Source organism: Habropoda laboriosa, unplaced genomic scaffold (genome assembly GCF_001263275.1).
Source record: "Habropoda laboriosa isolate 0110345459 unplaced genomic scaffold, ASM126327v1 scaffold291, whole genome shotgun sequence".
NCBI lineage: Eukaryota > Metazoa > Arthropoda > Insecta > Hymenoptera > Apidae > Habropoda > Habropoda laboriosa.
Genome location: NW_017100515.1, coordinates 1201386 through 1229246, shown reverse-complemented (window position 1 = coordinate 1229246; position 27861 = coordinate 1201386). Strand labels below are relative to the sequence as shown.

The 27861-nt window shown below is 36.6% G+C and overlaps 4 protein-coding genes across 5 annotated transcripts in view; 1 reads left to right on the top strand and 3 right to left on the bottom strand.

The window, feature by feature from the left end:
- The window catches only part of LOC108576410 (lutropin-choriogonadotropic hormone receptor), a 37318-nt gene extending 24587 nt beyond the window's left edge, over positions 1-12731 (bottom strand). Inside the window, exon 1 of the mRNA XM_017939402.1 lies at positions 12496-12731. Within this exon, the coding sequence (XP_017794891.1) occupies positions 12496-12731 (236 nt within the window). The remainder of the gene's footprint in view (positions 1-12495) is intronic.
- Positions 12732-13925: 1194 nt separating this feature from the next.
- Positions 13926-17443, bottom strand: LOC108576441 (DNA topoisomerase 3-beta-1). The gene is made up of 12 exons (XM_017939445.1): positions 17353-17443; positions 17138-17280; positions 16860-17054; positions 16491-16787; positions 16269-16387; positions 15980-16180; positions 15701-15905; positions 15447-15629; positions 15159-15368; positions 14646-15088; positions 14309-14570; positions 13926-14198 (listed from the first exon to the last, which is right to left on the bottom strand). Exons 1-12 carry the CDS (start codon positions 17441-17443, stop codon positions 13992-13994), a joined length of 2556 nt encoding a protein of 851 aa, XP_017794934.1. The 3' UTR covers positions 13926-13991.
- Positions 17444-17891: 448 nt separating this feature from the next.
- On the top strand, positions 17892-19419 carry LOC108576460 (charged multivesicular body protein 2a). Of its 2 annotated transcripts, none has more exons than XM_017939468.1 (5): positions 17892-17933; positions 18454-18652; positions 18722-18897; positions 18980-19114; positions 19215-19419. In XM_017939468.1, the coding sequence occupies exons 2-5, from the start codon at positions 18485-18487 to the stop codon at positions 19417-19419; spliced, it is 684 nt and encodes a 227-aa protein (XP_017794957.1). In that variant the 5' UTR covers positions 17892-17933; positions 18454-18484. The 2 variants fall into 2 exon arrangements, with proteins under 2 accessions (XP_017794957.1, XP_017794955.1); XM_017939466.1 differs by lacking the exon at positions 17892-17933 and adding an exon at positions 18086-18135.
- Positions 19420-26909: 7490 nt separating this feature from the next.
- LOC108576437 overlaps positions 26910-27861 on the bottom strand; it is a 7165-nt gene continuing 6213 nt past the window's right edge. Inside the window, 1 exon segment of the mRNA XM_017939439.1 lies at positions 26910-27861. This exon segment is cut by the window's right edge and continues 17 nt beyond it. Within this exon segment, the coding sequence (XP_017794928.1) occupies positions 26963-27861 (899 nt within the window). The 3' untranslated portion in view covers positions 26910-26962.

The window sequence follows — 27861 nt, the reverse complement described above, 5'->3', positions numbered from 1 at the left end:
TGGCATCCGAGTTCACTTTGTTACTGTCCGAGAAACTTTCGCCCGGGAACTTTAAATAAGCTCGCGTTGTCCTCGTCCCCTTATTAAATAGCGCCGTGTCGCTGTCTCGTTTAATCGCGTTGTCTCCACGGCCGCCTCTTCAATCAACGCGAAACGAGCAACGAATCGAGCAAGATCGTATGCAAATCGGAATTTAACCATCGGAGAAAACGATCATTTCCACAGAATGATTTTCAAGTGAACACAGCAGCTTAAGTGATTTCACATCTTGTTCAATTTCAACGAATTCCCCTGAATTTTGAACGAGATTCAAATTGGTTAATGAATTTTTTTGAAGCAGCGAAGAAGGAAAATTTGGGTAGGCATTTAAAAAAGAGAAGTTTTCGTTTAAATTAAGTAAGGAGAACGGTGAATATTATCTAAAGAATTTTGTATATTACGCGATAAATAGATCATGCAAAATATATGAAATTTAACGTTAATCTAAATTAATCAATTCTTGGGAAATTTATATCGTCGATTAGTTATGCTGTGTCACTTCTTCGGAGAAAGTAGAGAGAGAGTGATTGAATCACTGTTGCACGATTTCAGCCAGTCACGTTAAATTGATAAAGCGAGAGAAGAAATATGAGCGAATGAATAGAACGTGAATTACCATTTAAAATTCATAAAGACACCGTGTATTCAAACATTTACTCCATTCACTGCCAGTGTCTGACCACCCATTACTAATTCCACTGATCATCTCCCCACTCACATCGATGCAACAGATGTGTCGGTGATCAGGAAAGCGGCCTAAGTTACGTATCCTTCGTTTCGAGATATTTAAAATTTCATTGTTACCATTTTTGATATTTTCATTGGCAACTCTGTTTAACCATTCGATTTTTAACTGTTTTGCAAACATACTTAATATTTGTTTAATACACCCGAAGGAAAAATTCTTTTTTTTATCACGTAATCAAATATTTCACGAAATTTTTTTGGTTAAAAGATTTCGACGCAACACGAAATATTTCGCGAAGTACTTGCTATTGTAAAACAAATTTTTCCTTAAAAAAAAAAAAAGGTTTTCGATTAGAACCACTTTCATAATCGCGAACACAATTATCCCCGCGAGAAATCACTTAAATATCTCGAAGCATCGCGGTGAACGCAACCCACACTTTATCACACCTGAACAATCTCTCTCCTGGCCATTAAACACACCAAAGACGCATCAAGCTTTCAACCCAGTCGAAACATTCGCCGTTATCAACGGCCACACATCATCCCTCGAGTATTCTGTAGGTACATTAAGCTTATCGTTCCCCATACATCATCCCCTAAGCATTCTTCGGCATATTAAACCACGAGGAAAGAAATAAACAAATAAGAACAGAGAGGAAGGAATTTTCATTTGGTTGAAGAGGTTAGGTAACGCCCACGTGAGATGAATTTACGATTCAATTTCAACGGTTGAGCCAACGCAGCTTTGCAAATAACTAGTTTGCTAAGTTCAAATGAAATTTCTACTCAGGTATTTTTATCTTCATCGACATCGTTTCATTTAGTTTATAATCTTGCGAATAATTCGCAAAATGAAAAAAACGTACGCCACATATGAACTGCCCTGTATATTAGAGTACAGTTCTGTTTTTGTATATAGAATAATAAAACGTTGCGCAATATTTGTGAAAGAAATAAAATCCACGATAAAAATCTGTTAAACGAAGAAACAACGTGAAATTATGCTACCCGTTTAATTCCCCTATGATTTGTTACACGCATGTGTCAACCTAACCTCTTTCGAGCCATTTCCAACCAGCAATATCTCCCTCGGGTGAAGCATATCGTTTTGTCCGATTACAATCACGGTTACATCTTAATCTCCATTAAAAACTTCCCCTAATTAACACAGCGTATCGAGCAATTAGCATGTCCCCGGTAGAGGCTCTTCCAGCCTCTTCCAGCGAGCAAACGAGTCGAGAGCCGGTCCAATTTTAGGCGAACGAGAACTGTTGACCCGGAACGTTGCACAAGATTCGCTTCGAATCGACGCGAACTCCACTTCGACCCGACATGCACACACACACACGCATGCAGCGCCACTCGAAACGTGAAAGTCGGTTTGCAATTAAAAAGTTTCCTTACCGGCCTATTCGCGCGTAAAAACGAAGAACGCCACTTTTCCATCTCGAGAGGGGCGTAAACGTCACTCGAGATCGTTTAAGAATTGTGAAGTATAAAAAAGAGAAGAGAAAAAAGAGGTTATTCTCGGGAAAAAATGTGTATTTCTTCAAGTAGATATAACCATCTAATCTGTCAATCGAAAAAGATCGCATAATCCGAAGAAAGCGTTCATAAACATTTAATTCTAATTTCGTAAAAATAATTCACAAAAATCACAGTTCGAGGTACGTACGAATCTTCGATAATTCGAGGAAAAAAATTGGAGAAAGAATGATTTCTCGAGTGCACTGGGATTTTAAAAGAATAACTTGCGAGAATCGCGGCTCCAATCGGGCGAGAAACGGCGAGAAGGAATCATTGAATTGAAGAACGCCCGGGTTTTGTGTGCGTGGCCCGAGAAAGGTGATGTATCCAGTACAGATGTGACACGAATATTTCCGTATTACCGGCTCTCGATCGAGCGTCGGCTGCACTTCGAGATTCTTTCCACCCATCTCCACCAATCGATCTCTCTCTCTCATTCTCTCTTTCTTTCCCTCTCTTTTTTCCTCTGTTCGTAACCTTTTATCGTGGATGACACAAGCTCTGCAAAGCAGGATGAAAACTTACACTGGCAAACGTTTTACAATTTTTTCTTCCATTTTCCTCTATTTTCTACGTTTCTTCTTTTCTTTTTTTTTTACATCGCGCATTGTGGAATCTTGATAACCCAGACCAACGCGTTCGTTCTGACCTATATCGCGACTCAACACCCGCATGGAAACTGGCGCAGACCATTCGATCTCTCGAAATTCGCACTCGCATGCAACTTCATTCATTAACGATAGTGCAGCAGCAGCAGTGTGTATGCGGTTATGATAGGTTTATTGATTCGTGGATTTATGGTTTCTCGAGAGTGTGCGTTCTGTGCTGCGTGTTTTTCTCATTGTTTTTCGACGATTACTGCGCGGTCAAGGCTGCGCGTGTACCTAACCTAACCTAATCTACTTCACCGACAATTGACACATTTGTCGTTTAAATGTGAGCAATCTTTTTCCAATTTTTTTTTCTCACTTTTTTTCTAGAGAAACGTTTCCCTTTTGTAATCAAATGTATCAGTTTCGTAGAGAGCTTCGGAGATGGAAATCTTATTTAAAAACGGAAAGGTTAAAGGACGAAAAAGAGTGTTGTTAAAAAATGCAGAAAATTCTTAGAGAAAAGAATTGAACGAGATACGTGACAGGTCAAACTTTTCAGTTTGAAGTTCGAGCTTTCAGGCTTATTATTTGGGTCAACGTTGTCCACGTATTGCTACGTGATTTTTGACTTGGTAAGTAGTATTGACGTAGTCCTACGTGATTCTCGGTTGGTTCACAACTCGAGTATCATTTGATGATCTTTCGACCAGTGGTTGGTGCATTGCTACGTCACTCTTAATTGGAGGATGCATAATTACTTAATAACGACGAAACAACCATGCCTTTAGTAATTATTCAAGCGTCCATTATTAGCAATTTAATTATCCGATAAAATTGTGAAATAAAGCATTTATTAATCAAACTGGTAACCTACACTGAAAACAATATTTCTATTTATGAAATTAATTTTGGAAATTCAACTACCTGATAAGATTGCAAAATGAAACGTTGATTAATCAAACTGGTAACCGATATTAAAAGTAATATCTCTATTTATTAATTTAATATTGAAAATAATAGCTGTTCATTCGACGAAATATTTCTAAAAGGAACATAACTATCCTTCCAGTTCACCGATCACAAAAATTCTCATTTCCCGCTTGTTCAACGAAGCGCAAGAGGCGCTGCAATCGAAGAAATAATAATCTCCATAAATTCGACGTGCATTTTTCTCTTCGTGTTCCTCGGTCTCATACTCCTGGAATTTTCTCAAGGAAATGGGGAAAAACCGACGTAACAGTAGCGTTTCGGCTCGAAATCATACGGGATCATGATAAAAATTTCGAAATATTCCTTTTCCGTGCAGGCAAATGGGTCGAATTTGGCAACAACCGCTGGAATTACTTTCACAATAGCGTCATGTACACGCGATCCACGTCACGAACGTGACCGGCGTGATTAATCGCCTTCCAGCGTTCCTTTCAGATGTTTACGCTTCTCTAGCTGGCATCAGCCCATAATAATTACAATCCCGTAACGTCTACCTATGATCTTTCATGGAAATCGCGCGAAATTTAATATTCGAAAATGCACTTGCAAGAATTAGAATTAAGATCGTAGATTCTTGTAAGTAAATCGATCGGAAAAATGGTACACTAATTTCAAATACGATATGATAAATCTAAAATTATTTAAAAATCATTCTAAACTCTATCTCGATAAATAAATTCATTTTCAGAAAACGAAGAAACCATTCGATCTCCTGTTGGACGAAATAAATTATTCCTCCTTGAGAATCCACCTTAAGGAATCTCGATAAAAAGTTACAACTGAGAAAGTTCCATATTTCAGTCAACAGGGAAGAACGCATTTTCCCAAAACTTGGAAAAAATAGCAATAAGAAGAACTATATCTAAAAAAAAAGTTTGTTTCCACTGGACGACAAAATTCAGCAAAAAATCACAGCGAAGAGAAAAGATCACTTCTAAAAAAAAAAACTACGATTCTCTATTCGGCAAAAATTGCAAAAGCCATAGTTGGCCAAGTTTTATAGCTTGCTGAAAGTAGTGGCGCAACGTTGGCCACACTGTACGAGGGAGAAAAGTTTTCTCCCTTTTCCGCTGACAGAGGAACTTGGTTCTCTGAAAAACTCCCTTTCTTTCTTTCCTTTTTTTTAATTTTGCAAGTTTGCAGGGGAGCTTAATAGAAGTATCGAGCAATCTTTCTTTCTCTTTTTTTTTCTATTCTTTCGTTCTTTGGGGTTCGGTCAGGTGAGCAGAGTCGGGCGATGAAAAAATGCTGCCATTGAGAACACGTTGATACATATCAAGCGAGAGGATCAAGAACGAAAGAGAAAAAAGGAGAGAAAAAAAAATCCCTCGGTGAAACTTCACTTCTGCTATCGTAGGAAAATCGATAACGCGTATACTTTTTCGCTGCCATAGAGGATCCACGGGGGAAATATGTACACTCATCGTGGCAGTTTCCATGAGAAGAGTATATCGAGATGCATTTTTGGTATCGAGAAACGTTCTCCGAACTTTTAGCACTCGAGCACCGACAATACAGCGCATGTGTGAGCTCAATGGAATGATTCCTGAGTGCTTTCTTTTCTTCTTTTTTTATAAAAAATATCTATTTTTTTCTTTAAGGATTTAAAGGAATTGAGATAAAAGATCACCCACTGCTACTTGAGGCTAACTCATAATTCATTTTCTAATTAAAAAATTAAATTTCCTAAATGTAGATCCTAATTTTTATGGTTTCTGAGTCTCTTTTTCCGTTTTTTCTTTGTTAAATATCGAAGAACAAGTTTCTTGTCATTTCTGTGTAACATGGAATACCTTGACAATTTTTCTTGTTCAAACCAACCAAGGACTTTGCCAATTTTTATTTTCTATCTCTATGAAATTATTCTTACTAACTATCCAATACTGAATGAAATATTTCAACATATTTTTAAAGCAAATATTAAAAGTAGAATTCTAGATTCAAGCCTAAACAGTTATCTTAATCACAAAGAAACAATTCCACTAAATCCTTGATACGATCTTCCTCCGCTCTGAATTGAAACTCGTTTATCTTTGGTCCACAGAAAATTCCACCTCGGCTAGTTATCTCACGACGCTAATCCTTGTTGAATTTTGTCAAAAAGAAGAAAAATTCCAATGTTTCCTGGCAGACTGGAAAAATCGAGAAGCGTTCGACGTCCTTGACTCAAAATCTTTCGTTCTAACTATAGGCACCAGCAGACCGTTGATGTACAAATATCGCGAAGACACGTATACCGGGCACACCGAAGTTCAAGTTCAACAAGCAGAAATCTTGAACAGCCCTCCGGCTAGCGAAATTATTCACGTGCCTTCTGCACTGATTCACGCTTCGAACACGTTTCACTTTCGTCGATTCTCGATACCGATAGCCAGTCCGCCGGACATTTTTTACGGCTTTTCGAGAATCGTGCACGAAATCGTCGCTTTTTATCGAAGAGAATCTCGCGGATCGTTGAAACTTTCGTCGGTGTTGCGTGTCGATTATCGTCTGTTACGTCAACGAGCATGATCGAGTGGAAAACTGATAAGAAACGTGACGGAAATGTCGTTTTATTTTTTTCATTTAAAATCGTGTTCTCTGGAGATCGAAAGAGATTGTACTACGATTGTTAGGTCATCTGAAAGTTAGCGTAATATAGTATCCTCGTTGCAATGGTAAAGTTACGAAACAGCAGAAACTGAATTCTTCAAGAGAGGATTTATTGAAAATACAGAATTGTCATTTTTCTGGAAAATTAAATTAGAATGGTTTGCACGGAATTTATCGAAGACACAGAACTGTTTCGTAAATGGTACAGAATAGAAATTCGTGTCTTCTTTTTGGAAAAGAGAAGAAGAAGTAGAAAAGTCTGATCAAATTTATTCCATCCAAGTAAAAAAAAAATAAGTTTATCTAACTTATTTGCTAATTCACTATATTATTTATATTTACTCTTTTCTTTAGTTAATGGATAAAAGATGATTTCACGTTGAGTGACAAAATGGCTTTCTTCTCTTATGAAGAATGGAGTTTTTACAATTTTGTGACTTTACTATTGGAACGAAGACACACCATAGTATATTGTTTAATTCGTTAGAAGAAGTATTTGTATGCTGTTTCTAACGAACGTATTCAGCTAAATTGAAGTAAAAAGGTTCCGCAAGGGATACAGTAACTTCTGATTCAGCGAAGAAAGTTTGGAGAACTAAAATGACGTTACTTAACAGACTCCAGTACCTACTCTTCCTTGTTCTAATTGAATCTCCTACGATTGGGAAGGGTGGGCAACTTCTGCCAGATGGAACTTGGCTTGTTGGTGAAATGATCTGTACAAACTACGACCACGAGTTTCTGTGAAAATGAAAGTTGACCGAAGGAGAAATTATCAGAGACTGTGCTATTTGCTGTAATGTTACGATTAAACGAATTGTATATTATAAAATAAAAAATTACATCGATGAAACGAATTCTATCACACTTTTCTACGACGATATGAATTTCTATTTTGTACCGTTTACGAAACAATTCTGTATTTTCGATAAATTAGACGTGAAACCATTCTAATTCAATTTTCCAAGGAATGATCAATTTTCATTTTTTGTTCCATTTACGAAACAATTCTGCATCTTGGGTAAATTCGACGCTAAATCTTAAGTGAAATAAAGAACTAATTAAACGAAGAAAAGAAAAATTAAAATAAAGAAACGGAATTCTTATTCTGTATCTTCCATGAATTCCAATTGAATTTTCCGAAAAAAAGAAAAAACGCGAATTTCTACTCTTCATCTTCGATAAATCCTACGTTAAATCACTCTAATTCGTTAAGCATAAAAATTACAATAATTTTCTGAATCACTCTTCTCCAGTAGTACGAAAAAAACGAGGAGAAAAACGGAAGCATAAAACGTGAAAATATTGAAGCGGTAAAAAAACGCTTGGCGCAATTAACCTTAAACAACTGGACTGAATGAAAGCAATTAACGGAGCGAAAGGATGAATGAGAGGGGCCTCGACTGGTCCCGTTGAAGCTTTCCAACATCACCACACCGAGTTTTCTATAAATATTTCCTCTGATGCATCCGTGTAGCGGCTTTTAAAACGGCGCTGATTTATTTTTCGTCGAGCGACGGCGAGATTAATCGGCGCCTAACACGCCGCGTGATATCGCGTCGTTGAAAGGGCCGATGTAGAACTGTCTTTACGTAACGAATGGAGCAACTGTTGATCGCGAAACGATGTCCACCCGATGCTTTTCTCTCTTTTTCTTTTTCTGCAAATTTATCGAGCGCCTCTGGTCGTTTTTCTCTTTCGAATGCGCGTAACTTAATTCCGTACGCCGAGAACAGCCGTGAGTAATAATAGTAATCGCTGCTGTTTTGTAATAATCTTCGGTGAGTGAACAATTGAACTGAAAGAAATCATAAAAAAAGAGTGAATGTAATTGGTTGTTAAAGTTACGTTTAATAATGTTCAGCGAGTGATGAACATTTGAATAGAAAGGTATTCATGAAGAAGAGTGAATGTAATTGGCTGTTAAAGTTACGTTTAATAATGTTTAGCAAGTGGTGCATAATTGAATAGAAAGAAATTCATGGAAATGAGTGAACGTAATCGATTGTTAACTTCTGCATGACAAGAATAAATAATTATATTTAGAATTTTATAGAAGAGAGTTACAATGAGTTTGAAAAGTAATTTTAAACAAACTCTTATGGAGAAGATGATAGTCTTTCTGGAGAGAATTAGTACATGTACATATACTGTTTAATACAATATCAATATACAATTATTATTGATATGGCCTCAAGTAAAGAGAGGAGTGTTAATTTATGAACACCTTGGACTAAATTTTGGTCATCTTAAAAAGGATTTTCACTCGTTACATGTTCTTATATTCAAGTGTTAACTTGCCACCGTAATTTATGCCCTTCTTGAACTTTCAAATCATTAAAATGTACAAATTGGTAATGTACAGTCGTTATAAGAAGTTCACAGAGCAATTAAGGAAGAAAGTTCCCGTTATCGGTATGCAACAGGACAAATCAGAGAGTGTAGCGAGCAGGTAAACCGTATCTTGATCAATTTACCGACCGCTGTGAATCAATAAAGGGCCGATAATTCTCCAGCGACTTCGTTCCAGGCGCCTAAGCAGATCGCGAATTAATCTCGACGACCCCCGTCGATTAATCAGCCGATTCCACACAGGCGGAAGATAAATTGCCTTGCTTTTCAAGTGCCCTCTCTTCTCCTTGCTCTTTGTGTCGCCTCCTAGTCTCCTTTCCCGCAATTCACCTAAGCGGACGGTAAAAAAAATTCCGTTGAAAAGCTGAAGCGAAGGAGAAAGAATATAAAAGATTCTACTTAAAGCCTCTATTTTTCGAGGAGAATGCTTGTCGTTATCTTCCGAGAAAAGGACGATCAACATGTAGTTCGCGTGAAACTGTGTTTCCTTAAGAAGACTTTGTTTCGAACGAATAAGAAAATTCTTATTACAAGAACCAAAAAAAAAAAAGGATAAAAATCTCTATCTTTGAGAAAACTGTTCCTTCCCCGACAGAGAAAGTTACAAAGAACTTCGTCAAGGACTCGATTTCTGTGTAACAAGCTTTCTCACTCTTGAATTAAAAATCAAAATGAGAAAAAGATTCTTCGTGAATTCTTCATCTTTGATGAACTTCACTCTTCATAGATACATGGTAGAAACGTGAAATTCTTGGTGGACTCTGCTGTTGATAGATACGCGATAAAAGCTCTACTCCCGAGAAACTGTAGAATTCTGCATGAACTCCACTCTTGATAAATATGCTCGCTGCGAAACTTGGCTCGTCGTCCGCAAAGATCAGACAAAGTCCATGGAGAAGCAGCAGTCAGGAGTGAAGACGCCTACGTGAATTCCTCGATTCCATCGTTTCCTTGATCCCAAGCGGCGTTCTATAAAATATCGGCTGTCTTCGAATGGAGAAGGATCAACCTCTAGTTATGTAGGTCGGCAACGTCAACCGTACTTGTACGGATTATACTTCATACCTTTTGCCTTTAGGAGATGCTCCCCGCGTCTCTCCACATCACGTTCCTGTATTCTTGGAAGCGTTCGTCATTGTACCGTGCGATTTCATTTTTATGGTGCTTCACCAAGACGACGTTTTAATGCTCCTCGCTGCTTCTCCTCCTCTTTTCTTCTTCTTCTTCTTCTTCTTCTTCTTCTTCTTCTTCTTCTTCTTCCTCATCCAACAGCAGCTTTATTTTCCTCCTTAGAGCCACTTTTATGGCTAGAGTACCCGTTTCGGCTGCATTACGGGGGAAAGTGTAGGATAGTGGATGTTTTAGGTAACCTGGTTGGATTATGGTTAGGTTAGGTTAGAGATACTTATGAGATCAAATAAAATTGAATTGTTTCAACGTTTTTTTTACCTGAGTATCCAGAAATAATATCGCATTTTACAAGTTTGTATAAATGGATAATAAGCAAATGAAAGTTATTCTAATTATTTCAACATTACGGTGCAACTGAATCTTTCGAAACACCCTATATGAGATATAAAATTATTACAGATACTTAACGTTCAATTTCCTTTCAATAATATCGTATTAAAAATTTCAGTCGTAATTCATTCAATTCGTAATCTCATAATAGATTGATATTATAATAGGTCCGCTTGGCCATCGTGCAATTATTCAAATTATGCTACGGCCACACGCTAACCTAACCTCGCGTGACCGACGAAAAGTACACACGACGTTAAACTACAAGTTCTGCCAACACGATCTTGCCTGATTAAGAAACTTCCTGATTTTCTACTTTCTTCGATCTCCCTCGATGAATAGCATGATCAGTATTTGGTGAAAAGTTTTCCTCCTCTTCGATCACTATGTTAAAGTTCAACGTCAACGCCACAGAAATTCTTATTCCCGCAAGCTCTTATCCTGACGTTGATGTCTTCCAAGCTACTCTTCGCCGTGTACAGGAAGTCCTATATTAGATTCAAGATGAAAAGCACTTTTCCTCGTCCTACTTCCCCACCTCTACCCTTTTTTTCCTCTGTCAGCAACCGTTACGAGTTTTTTAATATTCAATTTTCATTTGATCGATCGAGAAACTTTTCTTCTCCGTGTCGAGTTATCGTACACTCTCGAAGACGCAAATAAAAATTACGACGACAGTAATTATCGGACTACCCCGTATAAAGAAATCTTTCCGCACGATTCCTTTTTTTATCACGCGATAATTTACGGCCTATCTCGTAAAATCGACGTTTTATTCGTACGCCATTTTTCCCGCGTAATTATATGTAGTTGCTTCCATGTGTTTCCGTTTGTCGGCTCGTAAGCGGTTTTTATTGTAATTTTAATTTACAATCGGTGCGATCCTTGCAAAAATACACGCCTCGAGTGCCCTCACGTTTCCTCCTACGATTAAATCGAGTCTGAAAGAAAAAATATACCACAGGACACGTCGTAAGGAGGATCTCGAATAAATAGGTTTAATGGTGGCCAATAATAATATGGCGGCAATAACGATCGCGCGGACGAAACGGAAATAGACACGCGTAGTAGTATGCAGCGCAGCAAGTCAGACGTTTCCGAGTGTGCACACGAGAACTACGGCCAACTTGTCCCGAAGAATACTCTCGGCCGGAATCCAGGCCAGAAAAAAGCTCCAATTACTCGTCGTTCGTTTTTTCCCCGGTGTTTCCGTCTGGCCGGAACATTTCGCGCCCGAGCAAGCTACAAACGTCACTTTTTTTTTTTGCTTGCTCTCTGGCCTCTGTTCGCCCTGCGGCACGAAGATGCAAACAGCATAGTTCGTTAGAAGAAATCGACACCCTGTCGAGACATTAATTTTGCAGATAGTTTCACGCTACATAATTTGCGCGCCAATTTTTAAAATAGTAATGTTTCGTAATTCCTAAAGTAATACATATAATTGATTAGTTTGCTTTTCTTGAAAAAGAAAAGTAGTTTATTCGATCGATTTGCGTGTATTTTATCGTGTCCTATAGACTACTGAAGAGTTTATACGTATTAGAATTACAAACGCAACTTCTTTATTTACGTATTATATTACCACGAGGAAAAAAGAAGGAATTAACGAGGGCAACGGGTACATGTGGCGATTGGAAACTTGTTGTTTTGAAAGTTAAGAACGACTAAACTAAAGCATCGTATATAAAGGGTGGTTTAAAAAAAGATTAAGGGAATAGAGAGGATAAGGTGGCAGTTTTGACAGACAACTTTAACATTCGAATTATTGGTGACTCTCGCCAAGTCACGTGATACTAAACATTTCGAACTACGGTCACAAAGTATACACGAAAATTCCTAATTCCTACTAATAAACATTTACCACTAACTTCCTAAATATAGACAGTAAAGTTAAGGCTTTAAATCGGCACGAGAATCATTACACGTATTAAACGTCGCTTCAAGGCTCCGTGCGCGCTTCATTCTCTGTCAAACCTTTCAAACTCTCAAGGCAAAAGAGCTCGAAGGACCTCCGTGCGACCGTAGTGGCTGAACGAGCGAGAGGAGTAGGAAAAGAAGGCAGAGAAACACGATCTCGTGTGTATCATTATTAGCCTTCAATGCGGCTCTCGAATGTTGTCAAAAAATATCCACGGCGCAACAAAACGCCCGTGAGAAAGTATGCACACAGATAAACGTGAGTGTTACTCACAGTTTGGTAAGGTTGACAGTGGATGGAAGTACAGTGACGTCGAGAGGCTGCAGGATGGAGAAGAAGCCAGCCCCGCGACAAGAGTATTCCCGACCGTCGGCAGTGACGTTGCAAGATTCCAGAAGTCCGGGTATACTCGAGGACCCCGGTTGCTCCTCGGCAGAGCAAATCCGGCAGAGGACCATCGCCAGAATGACAGCAGCAGCAGCGTTGCCGCGACAGGACTGCGTGCACATGCCGGCCAACTTGCTTCTCTTCCTTCCGTCCGCCGGAATCGCCGCGCCCAGGACACCACGTTTTCACTTCACCATTAGCATTATATAGTATTACTAATCGCACATCGAGACACGGTTCCCCTCGACAAGCGAGAAGACGTACGCACAGAACAACAGCGTGTTTGAGAGCTTGCAAGCTCGCGAAACAGGCAACGCGCGCGCTCACTCGCCCTTCGACACGATTCGAGCAACCGATCAACGCGTCACGGCTTACGTTTACCAACTGACAGCACGGCTACGTGCGTAACTGCACTGATTCGCTAACTCGCTCGCGCCCCTAACCCCCACCGCCAACCCCGGTCACCGCCTCAAGCCAATCAACTTTCTCCGCCGTGCGCGCTACCGATACTGTTGCTGTTATAGACTCGCGGCGATCGACGCTCCGCGATCTGCCGTATATAGATATTCGATCGATTTTGCAGTTTTGCTTTTCTTTTTTCGCTTTAGTTTTTGTGTAAGGATGGATGATTAAATGGATTTCTGACGGTCCAATGTTGCCCGCTTGGTTGGTGGAACAATGAAGGAAGTTTGTGTGTTTTAAGTTACTTTATAGTTGAGAGTATTTGGATTGGTTTTGGATTAAGTATTGTTTTGGTGCAGAGTGTGAGAGTTTCAAGGTTGCGTGTTTGGACGTGTAGCACGTATTCGATACTTCCGCTTAGGATATAATATTCGAGGCCTGAAATTTATATCGTATAGCTAGATAAAGGGACAATTATCGAGAGATAAGATAGCATTTCTATCATGCTTTAAGTAATAATTGATATGATAATCGTGTAAATGCAAGTGTCGTGAGTTTCAAATAATGTATAGCGAGCCCTCTCTAGGCTACGTATTAAAGCGTGCAATAATAGCAATCGGTAATTATCAGTGAATAAAGTAGGGTACGATAAATGGTTTTCTTCTATGGGTAATTAAAATTTCTGCAAAATTTTTAACAATGAGGTATTTTTTTGAAAACGTACACTTGACTTTCACAATTTTTTTATGCATGTCCAAAACGTAATACTAATATAATGCAAATCATGTAGTACCTATAAAAGTCTACAATTAAGAACACGCAATCGGTAATAAAAAAATAATTAAATGAATGTATGTATGAGTCATTATGGTAATGAATATATTTCGATTTATTTTCGAGTTTATGGAGGGGTGGATGTGTCGAAGAGTGAACGGAAGAGAATGGTAAACATCTATGTACTTCATTTACAAACTGATCGATTATACAAAATACGCGGCCAATTGAGCCATCTTATCTTTCGGGGCATGAGGTTTTCCCCGACTACGACCTTTAGTGTGACCACGACCGCGAGTCGCGACCGGTTTCGAGGCGACAGCACGATGTTTCTCTACGAGAGCCAGGAAGGCTGGTGTGCAAAAGACACAACCTGTCATCTCCGTGGCTTCGTTAGGAAGCTTGGTTTTCTCCTACAATCAAAAAATTATTCCAATCATATTTAAAATGAAAAAATCCTTTGATTCTCGAATACATAAGAATGTATTGATGTCAATGTGACGTTTGAGATTGATCACTTTACCTGCTTATATTCCACAGTGACTAATTGCGCCCCACAATCGCACACGTCTGTATCGACAGTTACCTTGTGAGCATTCTCGAATAAATGAATAATAACGTCGCAACGATTGCATCCAAGTTTCCATTTGGGTGCAGCCGAAGGATCAAGTACGAGTATACCAGCGTTGCACTCTAGACAACTCGATAAACCATTAGAGTTCATGCCGTGTGGGCATGTTGGATGTGTGCAGGAATTACAACCGCTCATTCCCTTTTTCATATCTCTAGAATTTGAAATTTATATGTGAGTTATAACTTTGGTAATATAAAAGTGAATATTCCGATGTGAAAAAAAGTACCTAAATGGAGGATTATTGTAACAATATGGACAGAACGTGTAGCTCTTTCCTCGTGCTCCGGTGGACCACGAGAGCAACTCGAAATCATCCAATGGACACTTGAGTTCTTTATATATTCGTATATTGCCATTTTGTGGAAGATTATAGGTCTCGTTACAGTGTGCACAGTGCATCCTCGATGGTTTTGTTTGTATATATTTCATATAACGTCGACACTTTCCACATCTAGAGTGTGCTTTACCCGATGCAGACAGAGGAGTAAATGAAACTTCAAACAACTGATCCATCGCCTCTATACTTTTCACAAAGTAATGGAATTTTTGTTTGAAAATTTCAACCGTATGCTGTAGCACAGCGTGGAAATCTGCACGTCCCAGAGCTATTAAATTCAATTGTTCCTCTACTGCTGACCTCATTGTAGGTAAAACTAGCTCAGGATCTATCTAATATTAATAAAAAATTATCACATGATGGATTAATGAATTGTCCCCTTTGTGTGAAGTGGGTATATACCTTTTGATATCCATGTACTAATACAATCCCTAGAGAAGTAGGAATTAACTTTCTACCAGCTCCAACATTGACATAATTTCGTATACATATATTGTTTATATGTACTGGAATAGAAGCGTCAGTTCCAATACTATGTTTCTCCATAAGAGATATCAATTCAGATTCTGTTAGATAATCTGGGGGTTGCGTGTAGCATTCGATTAACTTTGTCTGTAAAAAATATAAAAATAAATAATTAGAAATTGATCAATATAAAAGTCATCATTCTTTAGTCTATGTGATTACAACCTCCTGTATATTGACTTGTTCACCAGGTGTAAATTTAGGCAAAGTGTCGTTGTTTCCAAGCGCCTGCCAAGTAAGTATATTAGTATATCCGGGATCTAGTAAACTGTGACCGTTCGCCGTGAACATTTCCATTCCTATCTCAAATTTAACCGTGGTACTCAGATATTTACAATCATGAGCCAGCTATAAAGAATGTACATGTAAACCTTTTAAAATTGGAGAAATTTGCACCTCGTTATATTAACGATACTTACTGTAGCAATAAAATGTCGTGTTATGAAATCGTATAATCTCCACGAATCCCCATCAAGTTCACTTCGTGTAGCATGTTTCATTGGCGTAATGGGTGGATGGTCCCCAACGTTAACTCCCTTTTTCGGTCTATTAATACCTGTCGCCAATATTTTACGAACATGATCTCCCCAATCAGAACTACTCTGTTGTTGTTTTAACGTTGCACTGAATATGAAAATTTTGTTTACCAGTTTAATGAAAATAAAAAAAGAATATGAGGTTTATATAATTTAGCTTACAGTAAGTCAAAATTATCTGGGTATAATGTTGTTTCGGTTCGAGGATAACTTATATATCCCTGAACGTATAGGCGTTCTGCAATCTGCATAGCATAATGCGGACTCATACTTAAGCCCGAACTTGCTACCCTCATCAATTCTACTGTGTTTAGAGCTATGGGCCGTGGCTTTGTTTTCTCCGTGCTTTCTACACTTATTACCCTGTATTATTTAATATGATATATAATATTACTGTGCTGTTGTAACATTAATTTAGGATATTGATAAATAGAAAATGCGCAAAATTTACGTTGCTTGCTCGTATTCCTTAACATGACTTAGAAACATATTTGCTATTTCCTTATCGAAAGATCGTACTCGGCTCCAATTCACAATAATGGCTTGGCCATCAGAACATTTAACTGTAACCTTCAATGCATTTCAGTTTATCTTCATCTTCTTACTGAATTGTAGAAGAATTATATTCTAATATATAGTATAATATATTTATTCTAACAGCTATAAATTATACCTGTAGAACCCAATATGGATCTGGCTTGAATGTCTGAATTTCATCATGCCTTTGTACACAGAATCCTAATGTAGGTGTTTGACAAGGACCATAGGAAATGAGAGAAACATCTAAATTTCCATATTTTCCCTGAAAAAATTTTGTCTGAAACCTTGTAAAAGCACAACCAATTCTTAAATCCAGTTCTTGCCGAGCATCGACACTTTTTGCTTCATTTTCATTTGGCCTCACTAAATTTTCTAATGCAGATTTTATATCCTTTTCTGTGATAGCAGAAAATCTTGCTCTCCAAATATCCTAAAAGAAATATTATACTTACGAAATTATTTTGAGTAGTATAATCACTTACATTAATATGGCAACACCTACATTTGAAGTTATTCTTCTATTTGTACTTTGCTGAATTGAATTTATAACTTCAAAACAAATATTTTCACCCTCTTTGTCACAATCTAGCCACAATACTAAGGAATCACAGTGACCTCCTTCTTTAGCCAGAAAATAAGGGATTTTTAATCTAGGAACTGCTTCTTTCTTTTCAGTTGGACACACAAATAACTCTGCCTTAAACATGACAACAAATAACTTATTAACATCTATAAATGTGTATGATACAATTCCACAGAGCAATCAGTTTTCTATCTTACAGGGTCAACTTTGTCCCAGTTACTGTATTTTCCGATAAAGTATAATGTCATAACATGACCATAAACAGAGGTCATTTTAAAATTAACAGTCTCTGACCTGAATTGACCTATCCATTCATGCACTGAACAAGATCCATTTAAACCTAAGAATTATATCCCATTAAGAAACGCATTATAAAACTATTTATGTACTAACTTTCCAAAACCTAACCTACCTTTTCTGGTAGTACATTGACCATTGCTTAAAATATTGGCTAAAGAAGCTGCCAAGGATGGTTTTTCAGCGACCATTAAAACCGACTTCATTTTTGTAAAGTGTTTTATTTATATACTTATTTCTACAGAAAAATATTAATATTTACTACAAGTGTCTCACAACATTATACTCAGCGGAGTTTACTGTGCGAGTAACACGCATGACATGTCATACATTTCGAAAAACATACAAAAATTGTTAGATTTCTTAAAGTAGCTGTCAGTTTTAGATTTTATTTTTCTGTACTTATAAACGTTTCAGTTTTTAAACATTGAAATGACAAGCATAAACTACCTTCCTATTTCTTGACATGATGTAAAGTAAAGGTACTAAGGGACTATAACAACTTTACTTCTTTATGCATAAACGGTTTCATTAGTTTTTTATACAATAAAAATTTGATCTATGTAATAGTAGACTTATCAGTTTTAATTTACTTCATATTACACGCGGCAAAAGGGTAAATAACTATATTAATACCTGCAGTTTTACGAATAAGTCCCTAAAGCTCGTACGGCTTATTCAGTAATTTCCCATAAAGTAAATATTTAATTTACATTATTTCAATTAAAATTTGATTATTTGATTAAATAAATGTACCAAATATACGCAAAAATAGAATTATTAAAGTGGAATAATAATTTTTTATTTCTTTACTATGCTATCAAATTAATGTATTATAGTCGGCTATTCAAGTTGTACACTAGCCTGAGTTGTTTACACGACCCTTCATAATTCGATGGTATTATTGTGTGAAGTAGATTAAAAGCCAGACACATTAATACAGTGATACAGTGTGTCATGATATGTTTCCAACTTTAAGAAGTCGAGTCTGAAATGTCAAAATCATTGCATTACCCGGTTATACATAGTAACGCCTTTAATCATTTTGAATCTGTGACTCATCGCGTTTGTCACCATTGCGTCTGAAGAATCAGATCTTATTTTCAATAAAAAACCCTTAACCTAATCATTACTTTTGAAAGCAGCTATCTTTGTATGTGCTCTATTTATGTGAACATTTTTATGATGTTTAACATGCTTATATGATTTGTAACAGGTAAAGTGATTACATTACTTGCATTATAATCATGGAATGGTTATTTGGAAAACGAGTTACTCCTGAGGAGATGCTCAGGAAAAACCAGAGAGCTTTAAACAAAGCTATGCGTGATCTAGATAGAGAGAGGATGAGAATGGAACAGCAAGAGAAAAAAATTATTGTAGACATAAAGAAACTTGCCAAAGATGGGCAAATGGTAACCCAATATGATTTTATAAAATATATTTTTAGTATTATTAAGTAATTGTTGTAAATGGTTCAATAGGATGCAGTGAAGATTATGGCTAAAGACCTTGTAAGGACTAGACGTTATGTGAAGAAGTTTATGTTAATGAAAGCTAATATACAAGCAGTTTCATTGAAGATTCAAACACTACGTTCACAAAATACAATGGCACAAGCAATGAAAGGAGTTACAAGAGCAATGCAAAATATGAACAAGTAAGAATATTTGTATTTTTTTAGAATTAGAATCAAGAAGTTGTATTCTATCATTATTCATAAATACTATTTATTTGTATAGACAATTAAATCTTCCCCAAATACAAAGAATATTGCAAGAGTTTGAAAAACAGTCGGAGATTATGGATATGAAGGAAGAAATTATGAATGATGCCATTGATGATGCAATGGAAGATGAGGGTGATGAAGAAGAAAGGTACTTGTCCATATATTTTATCAAAACATTTACTTTTTTAAAAAGAAGTAACCTGGTGATCATTCAAGATTTCAATTGCTTATTCCTTTTGTTTATGTAGTGATACTATTGTATCACAAGTTTTGGATGAATTGGGTCTGCAACTGACAGATCAGTTGCCTGGCCTGCCACAGGCATCTGGTTCACTAAGTGTAGCTGGTTCAAAGCAACCAGTTGCAGCTGCTGCAGGAAATGATGACGGTGGAAATCTCGCAGATGCGGATGCTGATCTACATGCTAGACTTGAAAATTTGCGACGCGAATAAAAACGGAATCTTGTATAGTTAAGAGATGTATAAAAGGTGTAAAAAAAAGTTTTGGTTTTATAAACATAATTAATTTTGTATGCTCTACAATTTTAGTTAGAGATACAAACATTTTATTATAGCACTTGTTCAATTCATTCATTTGGATGATCAATTCATTATATGTGAGAAAAGGAATATTATTTCTATAATTTCAAACTGTTACTTGTAAATCTATGAAATGTCAATGATACACAAAGGTATTTACACTACCTATAATTGTGTATTAACTTATTATTACCTTTTTATAAAAAAATGGAACAAGATAATCTAGAAAAATTTTGTGCATGTCTCTTTGCATAAAACAACCTGTAAAGTGGACAATTTACACTTAAAGCTTACTCAGTATACACATATATTGCAACAAAATACTTACTGTATTTTGATAATTACATGTGCATAGGTTTACTTGAGATGTTTATAGTTCATGTACATGTATATATATGCTTTTATTTTTTTAGCACATATTGTGCACTTACTGTTAAAGTAAATAAGAAATGAGCTAGTAATTTTTATAAAGATGAAAGGAAACTTAATTACATACCATTGTGTGCATGAATATGTTTAGTCACTGCTTTTACTGAGACTTAAACTTTCAGTGCCTCACAGCATATTTGTTTCAATAATTATACAATAATAAAAAGTAAACATTATTCAGGCACAATGACTGTATTAATAAATTTTATTTATAAATTGTACTAACTACAACAACTGACTATATATGATATATTAACATATTTACTGATAGCAATGCAGTGAAACAAAATTGTGCAATGACGTATTAAATTTGCGGATAATACATATATAAATCACTGAAATAACAAAAATGTTAATAAAAACAGTGAAAAATAGTATATCGTTAAATAAAACGGAAACTTGATAACTTAAGTCCATTCTTTAATACCTTGAGAAAATATCAATAACTGTTTTAACTTACCTTTAAATTATGACTAGCTAGTTTAAAAAAATGACTGAAAATAGTAGTTAAACGAATCAAAACAATCTAACTTTCTAAGGTCTTATTAAAAAGAATCTAAAACTTATATGGAAATCACAAAATTGGTATTGGTTCAACCTAATCGAGAATCGACCTACCCAAAATATTTTCCGAAAAATTATTCAATTGTACAGGGTGTAATGGTCAATAATTCTGAGAAATATGAAATATTATCTCTATTAAACGAAATGTACATATACATAATAATGCGCAGTAGATAATCATTCTAATATCCTGATCGTGAAATACAGGTATAAAATAGAAGTCTGGTCTGGTTTCGAACATGGCCTAGTAGACGTTCAAAATGAATACGAACGTTTAATTAATCGATCGAGTGCACTGAATCGATAATTCGGTATTGTTATGGAAAGTTTCAATAAACGTATGTATGTAACGTGTTACTGGACCGCAAGTACGGTATTATCGTGAGACAGAAAAAAAAATGAAAAGAAGAAAAGAAAAAATTGTTTTATACGATATTACTAAAACAATAGAACGAGGAAATTCTTAAGGATACGCGAATTTCTTGAATGTCGTACGTGTTTAATACGCAATTAAAATTTCGAAAACCGGATGTCGTTACGATAAACCCTTATTTTACTTTATTTTTTCTAATCTGTAATAACTCATCATTTATACAATGATTAAAATCGCATACCCTTTTGTGCTTCCTTCGTTCATCGAATGGTAAATCCTATAGAAATACGATGTAGTTTACAAAACTGTGATGGAACCTTCTGTCAATCACATGTATATATATTGTCAATATCTTTTTTAAACATCTCAGAGGTACCGCCCAAACATAACGTACCCCAAGCTAGAATCGTATAATACCGAAGAAATGTCTTGTAGCGCCCCCCGTTATGTTCACTTAGAATTAAACGCTTTCAAAAATTCACGCCCCTTCTCAATACTTCGTTAGTCACATGAAGTATTATAATATACTAGATAGTAGTTGTTTAATAAATAGGTGATAGTAAATACTGAATAAAATAAAACCATCTGCAAATTCGTAATATATCGAGGATGAATCTGTTTCGCTTGTATATTCGAATGAACTATGTGTGTTAAAATGCTTGTCGGTTAAACGGTTATTAACTTTTTGGCGGGAAAACTATTTCCGCAAGCGATATTTTTATACACTGATTCATGCGAGAAGATGTAATCGAAAAATCGTTTTTAATTTCATCGCGAGACTATATTCTCGATATTCTGTCGAAAATCGTTCGCGTAACGAGGTTATTACCCTGATATTCGTGCAATTGAACGGAAATTAATGGTCAAAGGGAATCAGAGCGGGAATTTTAATCCGCTTTGAGTACATCTACAACTGTGGTTCTTTGATGGTACGCAATTATGGATTTTTTTTCGTAAATAGCACCATTTCTATAGTAATCGTTTTCTCCGAATACAATTTTATATGCATATTCATCAGGTTCGGTTTGAAAACTTTGAAAGTGTATACAGCAACAAGAAACAAATCTGTTAGCCTTAACCTGAAATATACCCTCTAATGTACCAGCTAGTTTTATCTTGTAGTAGAAAAGAAGATAGAAGATTCAAAAGAAAAGTATACAGTTGAATTGGAACATACATTTTCCACCACGTAGTGGATTAAAAAAGATTTGTTTCTTGAATCAAGACACCGCTTGAAAATTTTCAGACCGGACCCTGTTATTTACTGTAATGATGCGCGAGATGCTACGATATAATAGAAAGTCGTACGCAACACTGAACCGCATGTTATTATCGCAATTTATACACTTCTCGTTGGATGGTAGGGGAATAAATATGCGCGAAGAACAATTCATTTTTTTTCCTTTTAAATATTCGCTATATAAGTGTGGGATTATTAGACCTTATATACGGTGTGTAATCTGTGCATTATGTACGTTTTTTTCTCTTTTTGTACGCATGTGTCTTACGTGTACGTACTAGTATGCGTGTATGTATATGTATATACATACACGTAACATATATACACATCTAAGCTATGTCGAACACAGCCTTCTCTAGATGCAGCATTAAAATCCGACAGCTTTCTTCGTATTCTTTTTTGTTCATTCCTTAATATCTGTGATGGAATTATGAGTAGGAAATATTAAGTCATTTTTATCTATCGGTAGACATGTGCGAATATATTGATACTTTTCGCTGAATCGAATCGAATTCATTTTCGTAGTGGAAATCGATCGTTCGAAGCAACTGCGATATTTTAAACAATATGAAATAATAATATCGAGGAAGACTACATTGATTATTAACTGAAGACTATAATGGTAAGTGGAAAAAGTAATGTGTTGAAAAAGTATTTTCCTTGACGAGTTATTACATTGTTAATAGTAATTCGCACATGCCTGATCTATAATAACTATTATCATGTTCTCCTCACGTCAACCTAACCTCGCGTATCGTTAAGTGTTTTTTCCAAGATCCATTTACGTACGCGAGTTTCCACATAGATCTGTATTTAATATCGACTAAAAAGCTCACGAGTAAAGTATTACGTCGGGAAAAAAGAAGAACAAAAAAGAACGCGTCAAAAGACTGTTCGAAAAGATCGTGGACGTTCGTAACAACATAAGTGAGCAACAATTAGGCTTTCGATTAAAATCACTGATCATGTAGAATTCCGATTTTATCGATTGTGCATTCATTCGTTTGTTTAGCCAAATGTCGCATCTTCAACAGCGACACTCTTTGTACGTTTTCCCTTTCCTTGTCCAAGTACATACCAGGAATTCATTCTTCAATCTTAACAATTAATTGAAGGTAATTATATGTATATTCCTTGATATATGAAACAATTAAAATAAATTTAACTATGAAACATCTTCGAAGGAAAGACAAAAAGTATGCTGAATAAAAAAGAGTACTGGCTTAACGTTTGAAGACAGCCCTCTCAAACACTTTGCACGAAATTGTGATAAGATTGCCGATATATGTATGTATACACGTATTTATATGTATATGTATATATATATATTGGTTTTTTGTATTTTCAGTAAGATATTTACAAAAAAAGTATAGCAAAGTATGCTCGTTAATAACATATGAAGTAATATCACTGGATCCGTTAAATCTTACTTTTTTTTTTTGGTTAGAGAATTATTTAATCCTTTTCATACATACGCGATCGTATATACCACTATGATATCTACGTTTCTTTAACGCTTTCTGTAAAATGATTTTATATTGATTCAACAACTTCGCGAACTACGTGTATGTGTATGTATTTGTGTATTTCTTATTTTTCCTTCTTTTTTTTTACATATTTTAACTATAGATTATTTGCAGTCGATATCATTTTTTTTTTTGTTTTAAATATGCGTATATATGAAGTATACAGTCCGATTATGGCGGGTCGAGATGTTTTTAACCCTTTATTTTGTTCCGCATGAGTTGTTCCGTTGTGTAGCGTATTTTTATGAATGAACTTTCTGGAATGTCGCGGAAATCGTGTCTCATCGTGAACTTCCTTGAGAAAAAAGCAAGGAATCGTGCATGTTGGATTTCACTAAATTTCCTAAATAAAGGGTTAACAGTTTTTTTGCTGTCTCGTGGTATACTCTCGTCAAATGGTCCGATAGTTATTGCGATATTACAATTACTTCGTGTTAAATTCCGAATTGTTCCTTTTTTTTATTTATTTTTTTTTTTTTATCCTATTGAATCCGGTGAAAACTTGAAATCATCGTGAAACAACTTTTCCTTCCATCTGTCGGCGAACGCACGTGATTGCACTTCGTACTCTATGTTTGTAACTTTGGTCCTTTTTGGTGAGAATTTTTATTACGTCCTCCGTTGGTAACGTAGATCGCCACCGTCGAAGTCCTCTCTCGACGAGAAGCTAAGTACATTACGAAACTTTGTAATTAGCGTTCCGTTCTCTAACTTTACCGAGATCCCTTGGACTTTCTTGATATCGAACTGTGATTGACCAGTTTCACCTTCCAATTTCATTTTCGAGCGAATTCATTCAATTTATTATAACGGAAGTATAAATTCTCTCTCATTCTCTCTCTCTCCCTTTCTATCGTGCACTTGATGTACCGAAGTTCACGAACCACGTCTCTTCTCTATACTCTGTTAATATCATGAGTAGCAGGTACGTCGCTCAAAGTAATTGGAACAATTTTATCCATGAGCAGATCTCGAATTGAGCATGTGTATAAAGATGTTCCATTTTTATCGAATATTTCGAAAGAAAGTTATTTATGCTCATGTAACAAGATCGTGAATGCAGAATTAAAAAAGGTATTTTTTCCCTTGAGAATACTCTTAAATGAAAGTGAAATAGAAGATTTCTATGTATAGTGTGTCAAAAATGAATTACACACTGAAAATAAAAATAATACTGCACACGTAATACTTGAAGATTCTTACTATAGTTCAGTAACTTTCTATGCATGGATAGTTTTCCAATCACTTTCAGCACTGTATCTTCCTGTTTCGTCAGTTAAATTTCCTCGTAGTAATAGCGCAATAACATTCGCTACTTCAGAACAACAGGTTCCGGTACAGTGTATATTCTATGCCTTCTGTTTTCACGTAACACAGTCCTGTCGCCGCCTGTGAGAGACACGCGTGGCAAATGTACGCTATAGAAGCATCGTTCTTTTTTTTTCTTTTACGCCTTTGGAAGTGATCTATACTTGTCGAACGAGTATCATCGTTATTTACATCGTTATGATAAAAAGAAAGTTCCCCGTGGTTGTCGCAACTGCCCTGTGTATTTTCGAATGTCAAGAACAACATATTTTTCACCGTCGTAGCGGGACAAATACGTTTCATTGTCGTAGCCCTACGAGAACGAGATTGTTTATTGTACATTCTATGGTAAAGTGTCCAACCACGACTGCACTCATTACGTCATTCTTGGAGAAAAAATAGGAATAGCTGAACTATCGAATCGTCGAGGGGTAAAGTTCACCGAAAAATTCACCGGTAATGTAAGACGTTTGAAAGAGTGAGCAAAACCGAATAACTATAGCAGGTTGCAGTTCTTGGTGTCACCAAGGTCGAGCAGTTACACCTCATCGCTGTAACCACGTCTTCCCCCACATATGGTCTTACAAGCTCTTAATGGTTATATGTATATTTGTTCTGGTTAGTACAATGCTGTGACTAGATTTAGAAAGTGTACATACATGCTTTTTACACTAACTAGCGTTAAGGATTATCTTTGTAATAGAAGTGGGGGAAGCTTGTTAAGCTTTTAAATCGCCAACATTACAGAAGAACAAAGGTAGAATAAATAATAACGTTTCTTTAATAACAAAATAAATTCGAAAAACATTGTGCTTAATTTATTTACATAAAATATAAATATTTAAACTGTTATAATACTGTAGAAAAAGTTTCATAAAAAAATAATTTACTTCGAATGCTTAAATAAAATCATTTTGAGAATCAAAAATTTAGTAGTGAGAAGAAGAATAGTTGTGACCTTGAAAATGCCAAGAACGCCACTGCCTATAGCAGAACTGTCCTTGGACGAATGTAGTGTACAAACACACTTGAGAACTGTATAGAGATACACTTGAATAGATTGTGTCCGTTTTCACGGGAGAATGATCATAAGTGGCGACGAGTTCAACGATGAAAAGATTAGGAACCACAGACCTAACGCTTAAACTAAAGCTACGCTTGTTGTCACGTAATCGACTCGAGACTAGAATAGAGACTTCTTTTCCAATGGATAAACTGAATCAACGAACCGACAAAAACGAAAGAGTAAACAATAAACATTTGATCAAGCACTTAGACGAATGATACAAATCGCTATTCTATTAGTGTCACTTATCTGATTTGTTTACCGATCTGTGCGCTTACGTCGGAAACGTTTTTTTTTTCTATTTTACATATTTACATTTCGTTCACCTCTGTAACTCTTTTCTCACTTCTTAACCTCCAGATACGCAACTAATTACACCAAATCAATAAAATTTACCGATGCATGCGTTCCCTTAAGTTCACACTGATACTCCATATCACTCAGTGAAAGTAAGACGATTCTGGAATTCAACAAATGCAACAAGATCGCATTAGTCATACTCTGAGATCAGAAAAACGGACTACCCGGTAGAAATTATATAGAAATCACATACTTCACTTAACCCTAACTAACCTCTAATCAAAATCCAGTCTTCCTACAGTCATTTTCGGATCCACATACTGGAACTCAACCTAACCTCACAATCAACCAGCTCACTTTCACCTTCGTGTGAACAATGTGAAAAGCCAGAATAAACATACATGTACTTATCCCCAGAAAAGCTATATCCAACGCGTTTTCTAGTAATGTATACCATCACACTGCTTATTTTAATAACAAAGAAAAATCAGCCTATTCTTCATCCTCCTGATACATGTGCCCGCGTAAACCGAATCGAGAGGTTCACGGGCGTGATTATCCTTCCCCCGATAAGCGATCTATACGGCGGCGTGGCGACGCACGAGGCGCGACGCTCCGTGTGAAAACGGTACTGGGGCGTCCGCCTCGAGTCATATAGTCCAGACCTGCACCTTCTCCGCGACGATGCACCAGCTCGCGTGATCGTAGTACGACGAGATTATATGCAGATTCTCCACGTATTTGTTGATCAGTTGGTCCAGTTCGCCCTCTCTGAACACGTGGTAGTACTGATGGTAGGTGATGGCACCACCTCCGCGATCCGACGGCAGCGATTCCTGCGATGATGATCCGCTGAGGGAATCGTTGCTCGTAGTTGTTGTTACCAGACAATCTGTACTTCGTTTACTATGATTTGGATATCTGGATGGCGTCTCTTCGGACGCAGATCTCCTTTGTAGTTGAAGTCTACGTTTCTCGGCGTACGACTTAGGAAATTCGGTGTTATTCGACAACAATGACACCATACTGCTACATAATCTCCCAGTTGACTCTGCGTGGCTTCCGTCGCTAAAACTGATGGTATTATCGATGGATTCCCCAATATCACTCGACTCCATAGAGTTTGTTGTTCTTAAATACGGTTTTTCTGAGGTATGCTTGTCCAAGGCGACTGTTTCCTTCTCATTCATAAATTCTCCGGTGTTAGAAACCATCACGAAGTCCATAATGTCATCTGAAGTGCTTCTGTGGATAGATCCCTTGTCTTCCATATCATGTTGATGGTCTATCGGTTCTATCAGCTTGTCAGGGTCTTCGTGGAATCCGTTACTAGTGTTACTGAGCCAGGCAATCGTGTTAGACAAGTCATTGTACTTGGACTTGGTAGATTTCGTTGGAGGCATGTCATAAGGGGTTAGCGACACGAGGTTATGCTTGTCGAAATCTTTTCTCGGGAGGAAAGGCTCGTCGAGGATCCTCTGATCATTTTTGTTCTCATCCAGTCCGTGCATAAGGTTCTCGCTGAGCTTCTCGGTGAAATCTATCAGGT

Excerpts from the sequence above, each read along its gene's own strand:
- LOC108576441 (XM_017939445.1), bottom strand. The coding sequence starts at position 17,443 with ATGAAGTCGGTTTTAATGGTCGCTGAAAAACCATCCTTGGCAGCTTCT. Across the intron at positions 17,055-17,137 it reads ACTGGGACAAAGTTGACCCT|GCAGAGTTATTTGTGTGTCC; the intron begins GTAAGATAGAAA and ends GTCATGTTTAAG. Across the intron at positions 15,906-15,979 it reads CCAGATAATTTTGACTTACT|TGCAACGTTAAAACAACAAC; the intron begins GTAAGCTAAATT and ends TTTCATATTCAG.
- LOC108576460 (XM_017939468.1), top strand. The coding sequence starts at position 18,485 with ATGGAATGGTTATTTGGAAAACGAGTTACTCCTGAGGAGATGCTCAGG. Across the intron at positions 18,653-18,721 it reads TTGCCAAAGATGGGCAAATG|GATGCAGTGAAGATTATGGC; the intron begins GTAACCCAATAT and ends ATGGTTCAATAG. Across the intron at positions 19,115-19,214 it reads GAGGGTGATGAAGAAGAAAG|TGATACTATTGTATCACAAG; the intron begins GTACTTGTCCAT and ends TTGTTTATGTAG.